General features: G+C 29.7%; 1 protein-coding gene across 1 annotated transcript in view; it reads right to left on the bottom strand.

Moving 5' to 3' along the window:
• The window catches only part of LOC129905900 (calcium release-activated calcium channel protein 1), a 67,250-nt gene that overhangs the window by 1,282 nt on the left and 40,111 nt on the right, over positions 1-25,857 (bottom strand). The window contains exons 2-3 of the mRNA XM_055981524.1: positions 13,166-13,492; positions 6,811-6,957 (exon numbers count right to left, since the gene is read on the bottom strand). Of these exons, the coding sequence (XP_055837499.1) occupies positions 6,811-6,957; positions 13,166-13,471 (453 nt within the window). The 5' untranslated portion in view covers positions 13,472-13,492. The remainder of the gene's footprint in view (positions 1-6,810; positions 6,958-13,165; positions 13,493-25,857) is intronic.

Here is a 25,857-nt window from a genome sequence, read left to right as displayed (position 1 = left end):
GTTCAATAAAAAGGTTAAACATTTGAGTAACTTTTACCATAAGAGCAAGTCGTGCATTTTATTTTCTCCCGAGTTGTCATTTACGAGATGTACCGAAACCAAAGAATCTAAATATCGTTCAACAAAGTACAAGTCGGATTGATGTGGATTTGATGCAGCTGTTGGGTGAATATTATAAAAGTGTGTGCTAAACTTCATCGAGGTCTGAATTTTTCCTCAGATTTTTTTTTTTTTTTGAAGGGAGTTACATTCTTTAAAAAAGTTTCCAAAAATTAAAAAAAAAAAAAATAGAAAACTTAATGTCTACAACATAAAAGTAATTTTTTTGCTTGTCAACATAATCTTTTTAAGAATAAAAAGTAATACCGTTGTGTTCGATTTTTGACCAAATTTTCAAAATAGCGATTAATATCGAGCGATCTGTCGCAAATTATAATTTTTAATTTTTTTAATTGATCAGAGCGTGATGATCGAAAATTTGTTATTTTGGTTATTTTATAAACGATGACTCGGGAGAGAAAAAGTATGGTTAAATTTATTATTAAAAACATCACATTCTTGTAAATCAGCCTAATTCTTTTTCAAAATCAAATCAGAATCTTCGCAAAAGAAAATCACCTAAAACCGATATTTTTGACATTAACCCTTTCGGACCCAGCGTTACTCTCATAAAAATTCGTAAAAAATATTAAATTAAACAATTTTTTAGGTTACGATAGCTTAATTGAAAGATAATAATACCTAGTTACTGGATTATTACAAAAAGTTAGTCAAATATCATACCTTTCATTTTTTTTATCGAGAAAGGGACTGAAATTCACATTTTTTTTTGCAAAAAAAATTTTTTTTATATATATGGTCATAATTTTGAAGAAAAGATATAAAAAATGTTAATGCAGAAAGTGTTTTGTTTTTTTGCTTAGAAGAAGTAGCATATGTACATTATAGTTTCATAAAAAGTTATTTTCTCAATTCTCCGACATTTTTTGGTGGTCATAGGCAATGCATGTTACTTACATGTAACATGAAAAAACACAGTAGTTTTGCTATTTATTATTTTGGAAAATAACTCTTTGCTATTTATATTTCTTAGTTGTGATGTTTTTGACCCGATAATACCGAAAAAACATTTTTTAATATTGATTTTTATAGCTTGGGTTCGAAAGGGTTAAACTAATTTCTTTCTAAGTCTCAAATATCTTTGAAATTGTTATTGTTAAATGCTAGGGACAAAAGTTAACAGTTTTCAATACGGTCCAACATAGTCTTTGAGCAATGTTATTAATGTTTTTTAAGCATATTTTTCTTTTCAGGATATAAAATTTAGAAAAAAGTTTTTTCCAACATTTTAATGCGTACATATTTAAATTTTAAAGTATTATATTTTAATAATTGTAAATCGGGATTTGTATTAAATATTATTTAATTTTTATTTTTTCTTTCCAAAACGAAGTTATTCAAATGTTATTTTTAATTTTACGATACGAACGATTTTTTTTCAACATAATAAATAAAATAAAATAAAATAATCAAATATCAGCGATGTCGGAACTTTTCCGAAGTTATTCGTTCAATTTGACTGAACTATACTATGCCTACCGGAAAAATTGAGCTTTAAAAAATTTCCTCCAGATGCATGGAGTGAGACATTTAATAAAAGGCGTTTTTAAGCTGTATTCATAAATTAAAGCCAAGATTTTTTAAGGTCTTGTTGCTGAGTTACCTACTTGCAGTCAAAGTATTTTTTTTTAAATCTAAGTTTATCAAATAATTTTGATAAAAAAAGATTTTCAATGGAGACAAATACTGCTCATTCGTCACAATGAATGTATTTGAATTCTGTTAATTCATAGATTTTTTTAATTCGTTGTACAAGTTGTTAATTTTCTTTCCATTAAACTTTTATTGTTGGCTATTTAAATTTTCTGTATGGGATACTATTATATGTAAGTTATTAACATACCAACAACTTAAACAAACAAAATTTTGTACGTGCGACCCGCACCTTTGTTATTGATAGACATAAGGAGATAATTAAAACTTTTGTGGTTTTATTTTTTTCGGACAATTCACGTTGAACCGTACCCTTTTTATTATCTTTCCTAGTTTGTAGAATATAGCACGATAGCACCTACTTAAAAATTTATTGCCGGCTTTATAAAAAAGACAAAGGTAAATAACTTATCTGACTCATACTTCATGCACATCTTACTAATTTGTTTTGTATGTTTTTTGTTTCATTTCTATATTTTTTTTTATTTGACAAATAGCCAAGAACTTGTCTCACAGATATTTAAATCTGTTGTTTTTTTTTTTTTATTTTATTCCAATTGGCAACGCAATGTCTGTGTAGATATAGTTTGTTCACACATAATCAGATGTGAAAGAGAATCACTTTAACGAAGTTTATTTCTCATGGGAAAAAAAATAAATGAAATCTCATTTTTCTCAATAAAACCACTTGTCATATTGGTATGTACCTCTACTCATGAGAAGTATAAAAGTAAATTAATTTCTTTTTCGATATTTTTTTTTTTTTTTTTTTTTTTGGCATACTTTTACTATTATATGGCCGGCCGATGACATTGTTATGAAATTTTATTTTCACTTGCATTCTATTGTCGATGATAAAACTAAAATGTGATCAAAATCTTTAAAATTGAAAATTCGCGCAGACAATCTGTATCTACCGAATGAATCTATTTTAAGAATATTTTCTTTTGAAATTCACAACAATTGGGTGAAAAAACCAACAAAAAAAAAGGTCATTGTGGTGGAATAATAAAATTGAAAATAAAATTTAAAAAAAAAAAAAAAAAAACAAATCGATCACTGTCACTAGGTTAATGACTACATTAAATTGCAACATTGTTTCAATAATTTATAGTCTTTAGAAAAAAAAAAAGAAACAATCAATACTCAAGGTCTTTGTTTTATGTACCTTACAATTCATACTTTCTTGTATTTACTATCTGGTTAGGTTATATTAAAGCTTTTCTTATGTTTTTAGATTTATATATGTACATATTTGCACATTAGGGTGGTTCTTGATAACAATTTTATACGATGAAAACTGTGTTAGAAGAAATTGTTGTTACTGAACCTCCAAAATTTGCTAATTCATCTCAAATAGGAACAAAACGTCAAAAGAAAACATGAAGACACAAATTTTATTTAAAATTTGTTGAGTTTATGATTACTAAGTCACACACATTTTAAATAGGATTGGTCAACAAGGTTTTTGCCACAAGAACCAAAATATTATTATTATTATTATTATTATTATTATAAGTTTATTACATTGCAAATAAATTACAAAATAATATATAAAAAGCGCTAGCTACCAGAGCTAAAGGCTAAACGATTTTAAATGAATTTTTAAATATACATAATAGTTATAAAGTAAATTTGAAGGTTATATATTTTTATAAATATTTAAGGCTTTAAGAATGGAATATATTGTTTTGATGCTGTCTATGGATGGTGATTTCAAGAGTTCCAACATCGGTTCATTGATGCCGTGTGTTGACCAAAATATACTTTTCTTTTGATTAAGTTTATTTTTGGCTTATTCACTTAAACTTAAGATATCTCGGGCAATACAAAAGTTATCGGAAAGATTTAAACAGTTTTTAAAAGAAGAATACGTTCTCATAGGAACCGTTACAAATTTGTTTGTAATGAATTACCTAACATAAAAATATAGCCTCGAAAACGGCCAAAATTACGTTTTTTTTGGCATTTTATAACGGTAATATTTCAAAAACAGAGGCAAAACAAATTTTTTTGACTTTATATTCGAGTTCAGCAGTCCAAAAACCTCCAGAAAAGTATATTTTAGTTCTTGTGGCAAAAAAAAAGTTCCATTTTGTTGTCCAGTGTCATCAAATTACACAAAAAAAGGTGAAAAAAAACCTTTCCTGCTTTGAAAATTAAATATGTTATGTAACTCTTAACTCTCTTTAAAAGCTCATTTATCTGTTGGTTACTTGTAAGCATTCTTACTAGATGAACTCACAAATTTCAGCTTACTACTTGAAGAGATTTTAAACAAACTTGGTAGGAACAAATTAACTACTAGAAGAGCAGACTTTATTATATAGGAGACCTCAAAAATTTGTAACGTAACGGTCCATGTAAAAAACGTTTTTACATTTAAATTTCAAGGATCAGTTCAAAATTGTGTATAAAATATATCAAAAGTATTCACTTAAATATGTATGTTTTCAAAGAATTTAAAATTTCGAAAACACATACTTTTTTAAGGCAGTTTACTTCTGTTTTGAAATTCAGCAATAATGCATAATTTGGAATAAGAAAAAAATTTAAACGTTTAAGTTAAGAAGGTGTTTTTGTTTTCAGGAAAAATAAAAGCATAGTTGACGTTATTTAAATTAAAGTTTTATTTTGGGTTTATTTTCTTCAAGGCACTTAAATGTATTGCAGATAATCATTATTTTTAACTCTACATTATCGTAATGATGATTAAAAATAGAGAACTTAGTTTTTAAAGTGTTTTCAAATAGGAGCGTGCTTGAATTTGGATTGAGTACCGGTATATTGAATTTTTGTATTCGTGCTGTAATTTAAAAGATTTTGTTTAAGATTTATCAAAAACTTATAAATAAAATTAAGCTAGACTATTTTGCATACACATCAAAAGTTGAACTCTTGGTATACATTTCATATGATTTTTTTTTTATACTTTTAATTGTTTTGAAAAGAACTAAGGGTCAATGTAATTGTCTTTTTCAATAAAATCACAATTTGGTGTTATAATAAACACTTCATTAAGTTTTTATATAATCATTTTCACACAACATAAGATAAATAAATTACTTTTAATTGAACCTTTTAATTTAGTAATGTAACTTACAAATTAATATTTTCTTTTTAATTGATTGTACAATAATATTTCTCTCAATAAGAGTGGACACTCTATTTTGTCTTATCTTATTTTTGTATGTTATATGAAAATACAATATGAAAAATAAAAACCAATTAAAATTTAACATTTCTTTTTAACATTGGTTTTGAATTTATAATGAGATGGAAAAATCAAGCTGTGAAAATACGATGCACATTCGTTTTGTCCGGCTAAGAAATGTATCTCAATTCTGTTCAATTTAATTCATAAAAGATCTATTCTAAAATAGCGAGTAAGTAGTAAGCGATTATTAAGAGCCCCCGCACACTACAGACTTTCTATCTGCCGATAGTTTAGTCGGGTTGGGCTCCTAGTGTGCGCACAGGCAGCCGAATAAACAGTCGGGTCGCTAGGAAACATTTTAGTTTGAAGGCAATTGTGTAGCAAAACAAACTTTTTTTTCGATCAAACAAACTTTTTGATCGGCCGATACTTAATCGTCGTAGTGTGCGCACTCTCATACATTTTCATTCTGATTAAGAGACTGACTAAACTGTCGGCCGATAGAAAGTTTGTAGTGTGCGGGGGCTCTAAAGAAGCTAAATATTTAATGGGAGTACTGCCTACAGTAGTAGTGGTAAGAAACGACGGTGTTCGAGATATGAAAATGTTTTTAATGTACTCCCGTTTAAGGACGAATATATATGTACATTAGGGCGTTTGTTATTTTTGAATCAAGTTCCTAAGTGGAAAAACTGTTTCTAAATAATAAAAAAAAAATCCACTAATTTTTTCAGATTTTTATTTTGACACTAGATGGATGTCGTCCCAAAAGGGGTTAAAGTTTTTTCTCATTTGAAATTGGTATGTGTTGACTTATGAGGTCATTTTTTTAGATATACATAGACTTAAATCAAAATTGTGCTGGCTAAATCCCTGGTCCTAGAATAATGGTTTATACTTTTTTAAAAAACGTTGTTTAATGTAGATAAGAGCCTCATCAAAAAATGTTGATTTAAGTCTATATCTAAAAAAATGGCCTCATAAGTCAACACATACCTATTTCAAATGATACAAAATTTTAATCCTCTTGGGGCGCCATCTAATGTCAAAATAAAAATTGATTTTCGAAAAAAACCTACAATTCGTGGTGGTTAGGCTATACCAGCTTCTAATTTCAGATTGTGGTTTTCGCCTTGTTTTTGTTTTAATCTTGTAAGAGCGCAAACACCTTAAACGATAAACTGTTTTACGTGTTAGCCGTTATAGCTTTGCATATCTTTATAGAAAAAACACAACCAATATGAAATTCAAACTAAAGTGTAGATTCATGTTTTGTTTTAATTTTAAATAAAATAATTGAAAGTTCTTCCAAAAAAAAAAACCACAAATGGATCTCAATTCAATTGGTTTCAGTTTCGCTTTATTATTATTTTCGCGTATATTCACACTCAGAAGAGCAATATTAAATTATTATTTCATTGAGGCAGGTCAATGATATTAACCCTCTGTCACCGTCTACACTTATGCAATCAATTCTTTTGTTGTATAGCCAGAACAGAATACAAAATAGATATTAATTAAAACATTTTTTTTTTTAATGGGTATCGAAACTAATCGGAATTAATTAAAAATCAACATGTGTTTTCCTTATTGTATCTAATTCGAATTAATTTTCTCTATCTAATCGACCAAAACCAAAAAAACAAATAGATCACAATACAACATAATAAAACACAACAACGCACATAGAAAATTAAAATCTAAATCCTATTATAGCTGGCTATTTGTTGCATATACCACATAGGTATTCCGTATTTTCTCTAGCGCATTGTTAATCTTAGTTCAGCCGTGAAAATAAGTAACAATGACAAAATAAAATATATTAATTAAAATTAAAACAAAAGAAATGAAAAAAAAAAAAAAAATATATATATACTCACCATTGCAAAACCAGACAGCAAGGCCGATGTCTTACTTGACGCCTTGAGCTTTGCCCGACTCAACTGCAACTTCCTCCATGACAAATAACTGGGCGAATGTAGATCCTCTCCGGATTGTGACATACTGCTGCTGGCTGTTCGTCTAGGCTGAAAACGAAATTGATACGATTGTTGTAAACGGTATGGATTATTTAGACGGGCTGATGCTGGAGGAAAATTCGTATTTGCATTTGCTGAAGGTTGCGGCGTAAAACGCAACGGACTTGGCCGACAGCAATCACAGAAATTATAATCGTGCGACAAATTACTATTATGCACTGATGGGCTATTTAAGGGCGTAGTCTCCGATCGTGTGTTACAACTCAAATTCGATCGCGAACAACTGAGACTCGAATACATTTTTGTAGGCAAATTCAGCATTAACGTACACAAAAATATATATATAATTATTTCAAATAAATTTTTTTTTTATTATTTTTCTTTTTCCACCAAATTATATAGTTAAATAAATTAATTTATCTCTTGAGATCACTCGAGATTATTCCCAGAAAGTCTAGGTAAGGGTTGTGTGGTTGGTGCGGTGATTATAGTCTTCATGCACATTGGGTGTTGGGAAAATCTCATTTTCCGAAGATGGTTGTGGGGTACAACACAATTTGGTTCAAATCACTCAACTCAAAGATCGCATGGGAAAGAACTGAGGGGGCTCAACGTTTTGTGCACAATATTTTGTGTTTTTAATTAAACATTCACGAGCAGATTGCACGCAGAGGGTAGAGCTATTGAACAACAACAACCAAAACAATAGAGGAATATGTATATGAAAATGAAAAAAAAAAAATTAAAAATAATTAAATAGTTTTTTTTTTCCGATTCTCAAGATAATAGCGCGCCGTGGTTAGTATTCAACACACACTGCAAGGGTGGCAGTCTGAGAAGCTCTCGGCGGCAGCACCTCGCGGAATTGAAATTGAAATATTTTTATTTCTTTGTAGAGTTTTCCCCATGAGAACATAAGCACTAAGTATTGAATTTTTTGTTTTGCATTTGTTTTTGTATTTTTTTTTCAAGTTCACTGGCGACAACGATTTCCCATTTCTGGATTTAATTAGTTATGACTTCTTTTCTAAGAAAAGTAAAAACCTGCATTATAATACCCTATACGGGTATGGGGAAGTCGAATGTTCGTTAAAGAGCTAAAGAGTCAGCCATCAATCAACACGAGAACCAGGTAAAGTATTCCACGAGTGGAAAGAAAAGAAAAATAAAGAGCAAACATTTTTATGTGACCATATGACAAGCGGAAAGTTTTTTTTTTTATTATTCTTTTCGTTGTGGGTTATTTTTATAAAATAAGCTTTTGGGTGGACAAGAAGACACGACAAACAGAAGTGATGACCGGCTATATAGACTAGAACTAGATACACTCTGTTGGTGGCATATCGCTTGGGTGTTTACAAACACAATTTAGTGCCCGGCAAGCCGCAACCGTTGAGATTTGCGAAAATACGAAATTTCTCAGGAAGTTTTGTTTTTGAATGATTTTTCATTTTCATACAATAGCGATACGTAATTGAAAGCTTTAGTTTACTACAGATAGCAAAAGCTTAAAAAAGCTTTTCACGAAATAGGGTTGCCAGAAATGTTTTGAATTTATTTTTGAATGAATAAATTAAAATGGTCACTGTGGCGTATGTGGAATATTTTTCTCGTTAAACATTTTTTATTAAATACGCCTTTTTTGAGCTATGAATTCAAAATACATATATATAGGGGAAGTGAGGGCAAGCGCGTATGGGGGCAAGACGGGTTTTGTACTATGTTGTATGAAAAAATATTAAATTGGCAGGACTTTTAATATAAAATAAATTGCTTCTGGTAAGATCGATTATGTATGAAAGTATGAGCAAGTTTGGTTGAAATCTCGAAAAGTTATAGTAAATTTTGTGATTTTTCATCAAATCGTCATGTTTTGTGTGAAAAGAAATTTGTACTTTTTTAAATGAAATATTTAAAAATCTTAACTTTTTCTTTTTTTTGTAATAAAAGTTGGGAACCGATGAAAATATAGCATACGTTTATGATTATTGCAAAAAGATTCCAAATTTTAAGATAGAAACGGTTTTATTATCAACAGAAGTTGATTAGGCGGTCTTGCCCTCATGTGGGGGCAAAACGGTTTTTTGTTAGATGTTTTTTCAAAACGTATTATCTTTTGTTCAGTATTTTTAAATTTTTTTAATGATGAGATTTCCTACAAAAAACATTGAAGTTAATGAATAAACACTTTATTTTAATTAAAAGATGTTTTTTATTGGTTTTTAAGACGGTTAAACACTAAAGGGGCGGTCTTGCCCCCACTTCCCCTATATACATTATACATATACATATATAGACAATCCCTGGTAATAAGATCATTTATCAACCACTGGCGTATGTAATCTTATAGAACGGAAGGCGGTTGCAGAAATGCATGCTTCAGAGAGCAAAATTTTGAAATTAATAAACAAATGCTGTCGAGTCCACATGCCAATTGGCATATTTAATTATATTTTACACATCATCGAAGGTAAGAAATGATTTTTACTTTATCAACACTGTAGGAGTTATGTTTGAAAATGGTGAAAAGATATCTCGGTAATGTGAAAGTCGAAAGCCTTAGAACCCAGTTTCTGAAAAATGAAAATCATGCAAGGACATTTTTTCATATGCTAATGATGAAATGCAATTGAGATCTGTATCTCAGCAAAGCCAAAAAAAAAAAAAACACACAAAGAAGTAGTTTCAGCATGTAAAGAGGATTAATGTGGTGAAATGGGCCATGCAATAAAAAGACATCAATATGATTTAGACCCTTTAGTGCGTGAAAAAAAGGTGCTGGTATATTTCAAAAAAAAAAAAAAAAACAAAAAAAAAACAAAAAAAAAATACAAAGTTTACAGAAATTGTGGAAACCCATAAAAAACTGTAGAAAATTGTTTTTTTTTGTACGAATGCATAACTTGATATATAGTACCTATATCGCAAGTAAAAATAACAATTTAAAAAAAAAGTGGATGCAAAAACGTCTCTTTATAATGGTGACAATATATTTTTTTGGAATTGTGAATAAACTATTTGAATTCCTCGGAAAATTTTACATAAATTTCATATCCGTATTCTCTATGTTCTAGCGATATGAAAAAGTAGAAACCAAATTCGCACCCGTGTGCCTATCACGTCACAAAAAAAAGAGGTGTGGGTTTGCCTACAGAGGGTTAAGGTATTATGAAATTAATTAACGAAGAACTTATTTAAAAAGAAGATTTATAGGAAGAGAAAATAATAAAAGTGTTTTGAGTGACACAACCAAAGTAGATCTCCTTAACCCATGTGGGAATACATTTTGTCTTTCGCTCATAATACAAACTTAACAATTTAATTCGGATTCTTAACAACCAGCTTTAAAATGAGAAGAAACTTTTACACAAATTAAAGACCTATTTATATAATATATATTACCAGCAAAAAGTTATATAAAGCTGTGGGCCGTGGGCAGAAGCTTAGTCCTCGCCTTCGAATTTAAAAAGAAATGTTTTCTTTGTTTGAACTATCAATACTTTACTGGGTATTGCCTAAAATTTGTAATACTTCAAATAGTAGTGTAACATCTCCCGCTGTTCTAATTTAAAAATTCACTATCATTGACTGCAATGCAAAAAAGAAATTTTAATAATAAATGCCGTCATGGATTTGAATAAGACACGTAAAGTAGGTAGGTTTGAATTATAATCAACTCAGTTTTTTTTTATCCTGTTTGATAAGTTAAGGATCTGATGAAAAAAATAATAAATTTGGAGATTGAATTAACAGAGACATGTTAAACAGAACTTAACATTTCCCTTATAGTCTATTTAATAGACCGGAGCTCCAGAGCAAATTAGAACAAATTCGTTCAAGAGTTTTTATTGCTGATTATGATTCCTTGGCATAAAAGAATACTCCAGCCAAAAGTGCTACTAAATCCATTGGTGCATTTCTGAGAAAACCGCAACACTGGTCGGTTTTCAGTTTTTTTGATTTAACTCGAAAACCAAGCCTAACTTTGAAATGGTTCAAAGACACTTTTCATAGCAAATTAAATTTTCTGTCAAGTTAAGATGGTTAAAAAATTTTAAAAATTATTTTTGACTAAAATTCTAACCTAAAATCAAAGAAAAAAAAGTGCACCTCAATCTCAGCGAAGCGATAAGTATAACTCAAGATATGAGCTGTGTAAGCGGTTATGTTTTCGAGCCTATTGTGTTTATTTTTTTGTTTGTTTATTTGAATTATTGAAATCCCAAATATTCTCAGTTAAAAAATTGTATATCATGATTTCAACGTTTGGTTGCTTCTACAATGTGATGGTTACTGGTTACAAAAACAATAAAGGGCTCATTTTATAGATAATTAAAAGTGCTATAATTCATTCTTGACGAAAATCCCAAAAAAATCAAAAGTTCTTATAGATATTTGAAAAAATGTCATATTGTCCTAATCTTGCGAGAAGAACCAGGACTTTGACCGACTATAAAATAGAATTTAACTAACTCACGGAATTCATTTGTATTTCATTTTTTTAGATAATTTTATTGTGAATAAGTTTGTCATTGGACATTTTTGGTTTGAATGAGTAAAAATGGAGTTATGAAATAAAAACGACTCCGACCTCTTTTCCAAGATGGCGGCTGTTCCCGATGTCCTATCATCCCAAAAAATTCACTTTTACGATAAGGACATCCACCCAAACACGTTCCATGAAAAAAATTTGTCCCGCGAAAGATGCAATTTGATTTACTAATTTGCCTAGGGGCTATTTGGTTTAAAACTCATTTGAGTATTTTTTTCATTTTTCAAGAGAAACTTTTCGTTGGTCGCTGATTTTACAAGAATTGTTTTTCAGGCCATTGAAAATAGTAAAAGAGTTGGTATTAAATGTTCTTCTATGCAATAGACCAAAGCTAATGGCTCTCCGTCCATCCATTCGATCCATATTTATAAAAATTGCACACAAGGCCATAAGGATGCAAACAAATTTTTTTGTTTGTCATAATTTAGTTTATATTGAATCAATCCCTTGAAGTATGTTTACTTTAAATGTGTAAAAGTTACCAATTAATACGATTTTATCGAGTTTTAAAAACTTGCTTTTAACTAAAAAAGTTAAAAATATAGAAAAAGTGCTCATTTTTGAATAGGTACATTTAAGTAGTTTCTTGACAAAATAAACTAAAAATTGCATATTATCAAAGGATTTTACCTCTATTTTATTTCATTTGTACAAAGTTTGGACGTACCGGCTATATGCACGAAATGCCCCTTGATTTTGTAAAAAAAAAATAAAATCGTCAATTTTTTAACTTTTTTTCTTTGATTTTAGGTTAGAATTTTAGTCAAAAATAATTTTTAAAAATTTTTTAACCATCTTAACTTGACAGAAAATTTAATTTGCTATGAAAAGTGTCTTTGAACCATTTCAAAGTTAGGCTTGGTTTTCGAGTTAAATCAAAAAAAAACTGAAAACCGACCAGTGCTGCGGTTTTCTCAGAAATGCACCAATGGATTTAGTAGCACTTTTGGCTGGAGTATTCTTTTATGCCAAGGAATCATAATCAGCAATAAAAACTCTTGAACGAATTTGTTCCATTCAAAAGGGTCTATTCAATAGACTATTAAGTTTATCAATACATTTATTTGTGAATGCTCGTTTTTTGTTTTATTTTCTTTTTTTAATTCTAAATGAACTTTGTCAATTCAATGGAAAAATTCTAAAAAGTGAATCTAAGATTGCAGTTTTACCAGTTAATTTAATGCCTTTTGCAACTTTTTTCATGCATAAAAAAGTAATTTAAATTCAAACAATTTAGATGACAATAACAATTTAGGGTGACGATAACAAGAATCTGAACTAACTACTGATAACAAGTTTCAATTTATTGACAAAAAAAAAGAGTATTTCACTCAATGTACCCGTATACTGTCTACATATTTAGAATAAAGCTAGATTCTCAATGTAATAGCATAAAATGCGCGTCATACTTCATAGTCATCTACGAAATGATGTTAAAAAAAGCAACAACATTAAACCTCGCGAGTCTTACCTCAGGGCCACCTTTGTGCACTCGAAATTAAAAAAATTAATTAAAAAATCTACATGAAAACTTGAAAGTAAACACAAGCTCATTCTAAAGTGTATTTCATGTATCTATAGAAGATTAAGAAGGAGGCACTCGTTTGAAGAAAAGGTATAAATTGCCGCCAGCAAATACAAAAAAGAAAAGAATTATTATCCAAACATTTTTTAAGACATTTTGTTAAATAAATTTGCATTTACCTTATTATTATATTGTTGTTGTTGCTGATAGAGTTGTTGTTCCGATTGCGACTGACTGTTCCTCTTCCAATTGGCTAATATCGAAATCTGTGACTGAACGGAGGCAATGTTATTTGCAGTAAATTGATGTTGATGTAAGCTGGCAGCTGCCGATTGTATATTTTGATTATTTTGAGATGTGGCTGGCAAAATTAATGCTGTGCCATTTAATTGTTGTAAACTTGATGATTTTCCATTTATAGTTGGAGTTCCAAGTGCTCCAAGGGCGGTCTCTATGCCAGATGTTGTTGTGGTCCACACTGACATTGCGATGTAACAAGGAGAATTCTGTGAAAAGCCATTTTGTTTGAGTGTAAAAAGTAGTTGTGAAAGAGTAAAATTAAGAATAAATAAATAATAAAAAAAAAACAAGTAGAAGATAAGAGCCGGGATTATGGAAGAATTCTTTCCCGAGAATTCTTTTGGACGAAATGAAACAAGAATTCAAAGAAACTAGAAACTTGTTTAACAACTGGAAAATAATGAAAATGTCAAAGTGACAGCTAGATAAATTTCCAAGAGAAAGAACATTGTGGTTACTAGTGTCAGACAAGAGATGGCAGCATATGCGGTAGAGAGATAAATTAAGGGTGAAAACACATTCGATATTAATTATGAACGTTGGAATTCAAATATGATTTTTTTGTTTGAATTATTTCTTTTGCTTATTAATTTTTCATTGTTTAATGGATCAATTATATTCTTTCTGCCATGATTTCAGTTTGACGAGAGTAATTATATGTAAGGGTAAAAGAATAACTTGCGAACTGTGAATGGTCGCAAAGTTAATTAACGGATGATGCATGCAATATTCAGTTATTTAAATTATTTTGTTCAACTTGTTCAATTTCTATTAATAGCCGTTTATTATCCCACTTGATCCATATAGATCATGCAATTGGGTCAGTTGTACAAATTGAGGGTTCACTCACGGATCAGCTGAACTCGAGTTAACTCTTGAACCAAGTTCAACTTTGAGTGGGTTGTACAGTTGTGGATCAAGTGAGAGTCAGCTGAACCCCAGTTCAGGTTTATATACAAGAAAATTTTAGTATATATATATACCTAATGTCACTGTCAGTTGTTGTTATTTTATAAAGCACAAAGTTCGTAAAAATGTATCGTCCATCTATTAATTGTGATTTGGAAGAAAATACACAAAAATAAACCATTATTTTAGTGAAAATAGTTTTTTGCCACTTCTAATGGTGGCCGGACCTTCATCAAGTTTCTGATCAGGACGAGGAGGATTCTTGGGTGGTTGTTTTATTTGTTTCTTGTTATGTTTTTTTTCTTTTTTGGAGAAAATTGTGTATTCATATATGAAAATTAATAAAGTATTAAAAAATACAAATAAATGTGATAAAAGCTGTGTTATTATTTTATTTATTATTTAGCATCACAAACACATCCAAAACAAATAAAAAAAAACACCCCAATCATTTAGGAAAACCATATTAATTTCCACCAGCTTTTAGCTGAACTGTCAAAAAATTCGGATTAAAGTGAGAAAGCAACACTTTTTCCCTTAAAAATCACCTGATCCATGGCTGAACCACTGTTAACCCACCAATATCGGTGGGTAACTTCTGATCGTGGTTCAGCAGTGGGTTAACACCTGAACCTCGATTGTACAACACTGCAAATGAGTTGAACCGAGTTCAAACGTTGATCCGAGGATGAACCACGTTTGTACAACTGGCCCTTAGGGCCAGCCTCGGATCAGGAATTTAACTCGCCGATTTCGGCGGATTAGCAGTGGATCAACTTTGGTTCAAAAATGGATTTAGCTATTTCAACCTATATGGACCTAGAACCAGTGCTAAAAATCAATTCTACCACTGAATTCAGAAGATAAAAGTTGCTGATCCACGGATCAAATATTTGTACAACTGGCCCTAATGAACACGTATTACAACAACTACATGAGATCTTGCTTTTCATCTGATCTCTTGCTGATGAAAAGCAAGATCTCATGTAGTTGTTGTAATACGTGTTAATTAATGATCTTTATGGATCAAGTGGAATTATAAAAAACTGCTAATATAAGAATAATTTGAATTTATTGTACTTTAAAAAATAATTTACTTATGAGTCTATTCAAGATTCTGGGTCATTCTGAAGATTGCGGGTAAATATTAAAAACGGTTTTTCATTACTTATAAAAACAATTATTATGTATTTTTTTTACTTAATCAGAAATGCTTTAATAAAATAAAATTACATATAATTTTCCTTTTTTTTTTTCATAAAAAGCTTCAATATAAGAGCTACTTTTACCATAAGAGCAAGTAAGTGCGCCCCACCCAACAAACAATTTTGGTTCTATAAAGCTTAACATATGCAATTGTTGTTTCTGTAAAGCATTATAGAAGCAAAATTGTTAGTAGGGCAGTCGTGCACTTTATTTTAAATGTCTCTTAAACAAATTTTTGGTGACTGAATAGATACCCCGCTACACATATTAGTTACATATCGCCTGCAGAAAGTAAAATTAACAAATTCTTTGGAGTTAGAACAATTTGGCTTTCTGCAAACGATATGTATCTGTCAAATTTCCTCAAAAAGTATAGTTTCATTTGTCATTTTTTCAATGAACAATACACTTCTATTACCCCTTACAGCAGCATGCGGAAAATTTTATACAAGCAAAATTGTCAGTTTTATTCATAGACAATTTTAACTATGAATAACAATTTCACCTGGTATTATCCTTATACTATGTTTCCACCTGCCCTAAATCCGAGATTTAGTTAAGTAGATTTAAAATAAATCTCGAGATTTATTCTAAATCTCGGATTGAAAGTAGGTGAAAACTGAAAATCTTGGATTTAGGAGAGGTGAACCCAAATCCGTGATTTAGCGAAGTAGATTTAGAATATATCTCGAGATTTATTCTAAATTTACTTCGCTAAATCTCGGATTTAGGGTAAATGGAAACGTTGCATATTAGACACTAGTTTAGTTACAGTCTTAAAGTATATAGCCATTTTTGTTTAAAAGACGAATAAAATAGAAATAAAAGATAAAAGCAGGGAAACTAACACAACAAACACATGTTTTCTAGACTTTCGGAAACCAGACTCAAGCCTCATCAATGTAAAAAAAAAAACATAAATGCTTTACAGCCCGACTATTAATTTTGCTTCGATAAAGCCTTACAGGTGCCACGTTGCTTCTGTAAAGCTTTAAAGACATAAAGAGATGAATTGGTAAACGATTGGTTCTACATATGGGCTCGTCGTTCATTTTGACTGCAATTTTTGGATCAATTCTAATATTTCCTTAAATTTTATGGCTTGAAAAAACTAAATCTGAAAATTGTGTCCCAAAAACACTTTTTGAAATAATTTGAATTTGAACCATGGTATAGAAATATCTACTAAGTGCTATACTATGCTATTTTACTTGTTTCAAAATTGAAATTCGTTTGGAATAAAACCTATAGATACTTAAAACATTTGAAAACCAAAATATAAAACTTTATCCAAAAACTGCAGTTAAATTGAAAAAAAAAAAACAATTAACTTTTCTTTCAAGTTTTCATGTAATTTTGTCCACCAGTGTATACCAATAGTATAACTAGTTATGGGCAATTCCATGGTAACTCACGTTACATTCACAAAAATTTCCAACACATAAATAATTTTTTTTTTCAATTTTAATGTAAATTGATACGAAATTACTATCCATGAATGGAGCATAACTATTACTTTCATAATTAACTGAAAAAATTGTCTTTATTTTTAACATTTGCTTGGGAAAAATAAAAGTTTGATGGTAACTCACGTTACAAAAATCGGACACGAATTTTTAGAGTCCGACAGTATGAAGTTTTTATGTGAAATTAAGAATCTTAATTTGTTTTCAATGAAGATTCCATACATACAAAATTACAAGCTTTTAATATGAGTGACAAAACCAAACATTTTTTCAATATTTCGAGGAAAAATTTTTAAATATTTAGGTAACTCACGTTACATTATTTTGGTAACTCATGTTACCTGCGATTTGTGGTTCCAAAAGTAAAGAAAAGATGCATTTTCACTCAAGTTTTTTTTTAATCGAATAGTGTGTAACGAAGCTTGCTTAAATGTTAACTTATTTTAGCACTCACGAGGGGATATTGTTATTGTCACTATTAGACTCATCATATTTTCAGTTTGCTTGTTTTTCCGTCATTTTCATGTGAAATTCTTCTGTTGTTTCCAAGCCTATGCTATAAAAATGCTTTAAGATTATTAAACTCCCTGAATTTTATGTCTATCCATAAGGGAATACAACAAAGAATCTTTTCTTGCAACTTGCATAAAGAGTTGACGTTTGTAAATAGTAATTTGCTAACAAAAAAAGTAAAAAAGACTGCATAATTTGTTCAAAATTCGTGTCCACTTTTTCATGGAATTACCCTTATACTAAATTACTTTAAGCATCAATCATTGCATGCATTCCGTTGAATATAGCAACAAAGTTTATGAAACATCAAAAAGGTAGGTAAGGTAATTCATATTTTTTGTTTAATAAATTGAGAAATTGAAGTTAAATTATTACTTTTTTTTTTTTTGTTTGCCGTAATAATGCAATTCATTTTCATTTTCTATCAACGTAATGACAAGTTGTGTATACGAGTACGTACTTCAATTGCAGATTTTAATTTGTAGTAGTTTATCATATATTTTTTTTCATATTCATTATTTTTTTGTTTACATTCGGCATATAGCTAGAACTATAATTGGCGGGCGCGTCCATTTACGTATACTTGACAACAAAGCTCATCGTATATTGTAATTTATTTATTTATTTTTTTTCATTTCTTTCCAATTTGTTTATAAAATGGAATTGACAATCAGTGTAAATTGCCACAATATTACTAGTTTTTTTTCGATACAAAAAAAAATTTGTCGTGCAATAATATTTTTTGTTGTTGTTATAGAAGAAGTTAGTTAATAACAGAGTTGCCACTAAGGTTGTTAAAAGGGTTAGAATGAACAAATTATAACCATATTTATACAAAATATTCATCGACCTGTCTAGCCCATAGCTGAATTTAATGTAAATAATCTCATAGACAGAATTTTAAAAAATCATGTTCACTATGGCGTATACGTAACTTTTTTCTACACTGCCATCATTTTAGGGTTTACAATGCAAATGCATATTTCTATAATGCATAATTTTCTACACATATTTAGACACCATGTCCAGAAAAAAGTCATAGAAATAAAAAACTTAAAACTGCCAATCCAAACAGTGGCAACCATGCAACAAAACCTTGAAGCAAAAAAAAAAAAAAAAAAATATCAAACCTAGTTTCAAATATGTATATAAATTGAAAAAAAAAAGTAAAAACCAGTGCTGATGACCTTCTGACATTGGGGTGTGTGCCTTTTATAGGGAAACGGAAACAATAATAAAGTAGTGAGCCATTGTTATTATTTTGTATGATCTAGAAATTGCATAGTAGCTAAAGTATGAATTTTGCTCTTTGTTATAAGCAATAAATAGAATTACGATGATATGACTTTATTACTAAACCTGTAATAAATTGACTACATACGGATTTTACATACAGTATACACTTCCCTATCATTAGGAAGAATATACCGAAATGACATAAAGTTGTTATTAAAATTTTAATTGAAAAGTAAAATCGTGCTTCAATAATAATTATAAATTACAACTACACGACATAGATGTGTTACACAGGGTTAAAGACCAGTTATATTGCATTCGTAGAATTTTCTAAGCGTACAAATATTATGGAAAGCTATCTGTTGAGGTGTTTTTTTGTTTATCAATCTTTTGTTAAACATAAAAAAAATATTTAGTAGATAATGGAAAAATTATACCTATTATGGACTTTATTTGGTTTTATTGTAATTTCAAACAACTGATTCTATGATTGTTCTGTGGGTTTAAAGAGAATTAAAGAGAAATTAACAGTCATTAATTGCTTTTTTTTTAAGGCAATGGATTTTTGTTGATTAGGTTATGTATACTTGAGTGGTCCTTAACACAAAGTTAATAAAGACATCCACTCAGTCGTTTCCAAAAAAAAAATAAAACAAAATCCTCTAATTTTTTCAGATTTGTATCCATACCTACCTCTTACTCGCGCTGTATCAAAGTGAAATTCTTGGATTTTATACTAGTTTTGCAAAAATTAAGTATACTAAAAATTATCCCAAGTAATATTTTGCATTCCAGGATATTATAAAAAAATATATTCTTGAATCACAAATAGGCGTTTTTCTTTTTTAACTCTGAAGAAACTCTGAACAGCCTCTGAAAACAGCTTGTTCTGAGCGCTCAGAATTATTTTAAAAACACACCTGAACATTTGTCTATTTACTTGTCATTTTGTTCTACATTAACAAGAAATAAGATTTAAAACTTAAATTAAAATATAAAACTAGACCACCTACTACTTTCTTGCGCCATTATTATTTTATTCTGAGTCCATCGATCGCGCTCTGAACAAGCTCAGAAAACGTTCAGAACAAAAAAGAAACACAAATTTGAAGCTCTGAATGTTTAGAGGTAAAAAAGAATTGACAGTTCATACTCTGTTCTGAAAAACGCCTAATGAAATCGAAAAGGAAATCCGTTTTTTTTTACTACCTTATTACGTTTATAGCATTTTTTTTTTCTAGATTTCTCAAAAACGGCTCAGCAAATTTTTTACAAATTTCGTTTTTATGCAATGTTTAAATAATGTTGAATACTAAAAATTTTCATAGGTGTTTTAATTTCCTTGTTAATTTAAATAGTTTTTCTAAATTAAAATAAATTAAAATATTTTTTTTTTTTAAAACTTTTTATTAAGTTTATTAATACTGCCATTCTCCTGAATCCATATTGTTATCATACCTTTCTGAAAAAAAAAAATAAAATGCACGACTGGGTCGCATGAACTTGCTCTTAGAGTTCAAGTTGCTTAATTTTTTAAGACTTTTTATATAGAAATTTGGAAAATGTAGGTACCTACTATATGGGTACAAAAAAAAAATAAAATAAAATTAGTTTTTTAAAAAAATAAAATAAAATCTGAAATCAAATTGCCCTCCAAAACAAGTATGCAGTTTTGATTGATATATTAACATGCATTTTTAGAAAAAAAATTTCAAAATCGTTAGAGCCGTTTTTTGAAAAACTAATTTCTTATAAATAGTTTTTTGGAAAAAAAGTTTTAAAATAAAATTGGTACGCCATTTTGTAGAAATCACTAATCAACATCTAAAAACAAAATTTCAAAAAAAATTCAATGTCCCGTTTTCGAAAATTTGATTTTTCAAATTTTTTTTAAAAATCCAAAAATAATTTTTTTCGAAATTTTATTTTTGGCTTATACTTTCATATAAATGCTTCTTTACAAAAAGTTTCGTTGAAATCGAATAAGCACTTTCGGAGATAATCGGATTTGAAAAAAAAAACGGTTCTATGGCAGGTACCGTTAATAATGAATTTCAAAAAAAATTTTTTATTAGAAGATAAACCTTGTCTTTAAACTAACATTTGAATTTTTTAAACAAAATCGTTGGAGCCGTTTTTGACCAATTTCAATTTTACTAAAATCGGTATATGACAAGTACCGTTATTTTTGGTCCAAAAAAATTAATTCCAAAAACCCCACATACCAAGTTTGACATCAATCGGTTCATCCGTTTAGGCTGTAGCTTCGTTTACAGACAGACAGACGGACAGACTGACAGACTGACAGACGGACAGACAGACGGACTTCCGGGACCCACTTTTTTGGCATCTTCTACCATCGTAATGTCATGGAAAAATGCTATCTCAACTTTTTTTTTGTACGAATGCATAACTTGATATATAGTACCTATATCGCAAGTAAAAATTTACAAGCCCTGCGGTTCAGAGCACATGGTTTATTCTAAACGAAAGTTAAACAAACCACGCATGTGCGCATTATAGCCAATCCAGAAGCATTTCGATCAACTAACTTACATCAACCTATAACATAGAAAGTTTCATTGTTAACAGAGTTTGCACCTCAGCGCTTTTTTGAGGTCAGCACTGAAATTTAAAATTGAACACAATATAGTTTTTTTTTTTAAGTAAGACTAAAAAAATTTAGCATCTGAATTATGTGTAAAAACACTACCTTTAATTTAATATATAAAAAATGACAATGACCCCATCTGTTTGGGAGCTAGAGCTAATTTTCTTCGCAAAACAGTGAAAAAAAAGATTTTTGATACTTTGAGTGTCCATTTAGACTTATCTGCAAAGGCTGAACATTTAATGGGGTTCCCTCGAATTAATTTTGAAAAATCGATTTCTTGCTCTTCACTCTAATGTAACCCAAAAAAATAATCACAATGAAATTGACTCGACAACAAAATGTTGTCAATTTGATCACAAAACCGTTAAAGTTACTACATGGTTGTAAATTCGATCGCAAAATTGTAAAATTCACAATAGGTGCTGTAATTTTTACAATTTCGTGATCAAATTGACAACATTTGGTTGTAGGGTCAATTTCTACAAGCGATTTTTTTTTGGGTGTATGTTAACGCTTACTCGCCTCACATGCCATCTTGACATAAGCCCATGCAAGCTCATGCTTTTTATAGTTGGGCTTTTTAAAAAAATTCAAATGAAAATGCCACTTCGAATTCAATAAGATATAATTTAAAACAAATTTTTTTTTTTTTACTAAAAATTATATTTATTTTTGCTGTTTAAAGTCACGAGCAAAATTGAAGAGTAGTGACAGAAATTCATTAATAACGGCCATATTATTCACTTGTTTAAAAATAATACACTTGGATGTAAAGAAATGTCAAATTTCAAAAATAAATCCAAATCCATAATATTTCACTACTTAAATCCAATCTAAAATCCAATTTTTTAAATCCAATCTCGTTAAATCCAAATAAATTTAAACTACTCTCTGGAGTTCTGTTTAACTTTATAAATCCAGATGTAAAATTAATTTTCACAGTGTTCAGTTGTTTTGGCAAGCATTTTGAAAAGATAAATGCAAATTATACAAAATTTATTGAATAATCACATAATTATTTATGAGTGAATAATAATTATGAACAAAAAATTTAATCCTTGGATGTATGAAATTCAGATTTAAGTGATTGGATTTAAAATTCACTTTAATCCAAAATAAATCCGGAGTGAATAATATGTCCTTAAGAGACAACAACATGTAAACCTGAGTAAAGTTGAAATGCGTTTCACATTTGACATTTATCTACATATAAGCTCGAATCATTTCAATGACTCTTGGTTAGTTTTTCGAAAGTTAACGAAAAAACGTCTATTATAGTTAGTGACTTATAAAGCTGTAGTGTTGGTTCGTTTTCTTAAGCTGGCATTAGCTTGATTAAGTCTATTATAATAGTTGGGTCTTAAGACTTAAAAGGTCTATGCTTTAAAATTGATTTCCATTTCAAAAAAATTGCTATCCACTCTTGTGGTGTTATTGTTTGGTAAAAAAAATCAATTTATTTTTTGATCTAAATCTGTCAAAAAACAATTTTTGATCTGTTCAACTACAATTAAATAACAACATTTTTTTGACAGATTTAAATCAAAAAATAAATTGATTTCTTACCAAACGAAAACACCATTGGATTATGATACGATTTCAAAAATCATTTGTAATTTCATTGAAAAACATCAAATTTGGCGGCAATAAAAGCTTACAAATTGTAGGTTCAAAAATTATCTATATTATTCAATCATCAAACATCCAATGAAAAACGACATTAATAGAAATTCAACTTAAAAACATCACTCATTTTTTAATGAATGCATTCAGAGAAAAATTATTTACAATATATTAATTTTAAACATAGCTTCTTAAGTACATATCTTGACATTTAATCATTATGTGAGTTGTATCAAAAAGCATTCACACGGTCAACCTACTTATAACATATTTAAACTCTAACAGCACGTACTTACGTGAATTTTCAGTGTTGCCCTTTACTTCTTATGAATATTACATCAACTGAACCAACAATCCAAATGAGATGAAAATTGTTGTTTTAAGTAAATAACAATACATTTTATTTATTAATCAACTGGCTAAGCCATTAAGGTTAAGACATTCAATGCAATGACAGAAGGTAATGTAACGTATATCTTAAACGCACATATATGCCAATGACTTGTATAAGTTGTTACTTGTGGTTTGACTACACTTTCTCAACAACCCACTTACCTACATTATACATTACAACAAACCCACACTTTAAGTGCACTTTGGGAGTTTCAAATTGCAGAAATATATCTCTGATTATACGTCATTCATTTCTCTCGACGACCGACGTGACACTTTGTGAACTCTGTCTGTACTGTACAAATGTAACATGCAACAAGATTATAATGCATTTCAATTTTCATTTTGATTAAGGGGAAAAACTTTCACATGCATTTATAATGATATGTACCTATATTTCATCAAAGTAACTATGGGTTTTTCTTGTTTTAGAAAAGTTGTTGAATACTACTATCTTACATTCGTGTTGTAGATATATAAATTCAAACACCAATTAATTAGCATTGTTACATCAAATCATACAATTTGCGGTTATTTTATTGGGTGCCTTATTAGATATATGAACACGTGTAACTCCCACATGCATCTTGAATAATAAATTATACCCCAACAACTTTTCATCATGTTTTAAATGGTGTTGAGCTTTATGAATATTATCTTAGTTATTGGTTATTTTAACGACCAATTTCTTTATTGGGATGAGAATATACATTTTAAGTTTTATAAATTAATTAATAGTTTCAACCACACTTCAATCATTAAAAATAAATCAAATGATTTTTTACCAAGAATGTCGTTGATCCTTATTAATAGAATGAATTTACCAAGCAAATTGTCACACCATTTTCTTTAATCGAGAAATTTCATATTCTGTCAATGTCAAAATTGACAACCATTATTTTGTATAGAAAACTGACAGATACAAAGTTGCTTGTCAAAAACTGACATTTTCTTGAGAGTAGAGATTTTAACGATACTTACTAAGGAACGGGTCAAAATTAGTTGGTGCAAATTGTGACCACCAAAATCTAGCTTTGATGCCGTCACTTGACAAGAATATAACAGCTAATGACAAAGACACAGACGTCTTAAACAATTGACAGCCACGTTGCGGCTACTTATCGTTCGCTGGCGCGACCTTTTATAAAGATCAGTCATGTTACTTGTTTGTAATGCTCTTCCAAACCATCGTGACACTTAAGCATGACAGCGATAAAAAACGAAGCTGACAGATTGCACGTTTTCGTTGCGTTTGACGGTGATCACAATTGCCTCACTCTGCAGGCTCATTTTGAGAGCTGTGTGAGTTCAAAGATTTTAAATGAGTTTAAAATTACCTGCCTCTTTAGGCTACCTATTTTTCTTAAAGTGCAAATGAGAAAGGAATACAGAAATGTCAAAATGAGTCGTTGATCCTTATGGATGGAAAGATTTTACCAAGCAAATTGTCACACTTATATTTTCTTTAATCGAGAAATTTCTTATTCTGTCATTGTCAAAAGTGACATTCATTATTTTGTATAGAAAACTGACAGACAAAAAATGTTCCTTGTCAAAAAGTGACACTTTCTTCAAAGTAGAGATTTTGACGTTTGTTAATATTTGCTTAAACACGGATTAAACCTAGTTGTTTGCAAGTCGCAATCTAGCTTTGATGCCGTCACTTGACAAGAATTTAACAGCTGGGGACAAAGACACAGACGTCTCAAGCAATTGACAAAAAGGCGCGACCTTTTATAAAGATCTGTCATGTTACTTGTTTGTAATGCTCTTCCAAGCCATTGTGACACTTAAGCATGACAACGATAAAAAACGCAGCCGACAGATTGCACGTTTTCATTACGTTAGACGGTGTTCATATTGGCCTCACTGCAGATTCATTTTGACAGCTGAAGTGCAAATGAGAAAGATATACAGAAATGTCAAAACGAGCCGAGTGAGGCCAATGTAAACACCGCCTTGGGATGGGAACTTTCATATGTCATGTCATGTTGCATTTAAAATTAAAATTTGACAGGTCAATACGTCTAAGACCATGTTCACATTGGCCCCACTCTGCTTATTAATTTTAACATTTCTGTGTTGCTATCTCACTTGCACTTGATTGTGAGACAAAAATAGCTAAAACGACTGGAAACTTTAAGCTCATTTAAAATCTTTGGACTCAAATAGCTTTCAAAATAAGTCGGCCGAGAAAGGCCAATGTGAACTGGGTCTAAAAACCCTAAAATACCTACCTCCTCCAGTTTCGAAAAATGGAAAACAGTTCAATGCAAAGTTTATATATTTTTTCTCTGCAAATTTGTACTCTCTAGAAATGTCTTCAAAGCTTTTTTTACTACAAAAATTTACCAACAGACATTTGTATTTCTCACTTACGTAGGTACATGAAAATTTGGCACAAGTTTCTATTAAAAAAAAAAACTATTTTGCCTCCTACTTCCTTTTTCCGTTCATTCTCTTTCAAACAAAAAAAAAAAAAACCAAAACCCTTTAATCAAATTGTCACCAAACTTATTGATGGGTAACACAAGTGAATAAAGCACATGTGGTATAAACTAAAAATAAACCAATTGCCAAGAATAAAATATAATAATATAAAACGTTCATG

Source organism: Episyrphus balteatus, chromosome 1 (genome assembly GCF_945859705.1).
Source record: "Episyrphus balteatus chromosome 1, idEpiBalt1.1, whole genome shotgun sequence".
NCBI classification, from domain to species: Eukaryota; Metazoa; Arthropoda; class Insecta; order Diptera; family Syrphidae; genus Episyrphus; species Episyrphus balteatus.
This window is presented reverse-complemented; position numbering and strand designations above follow the sequence as displayed.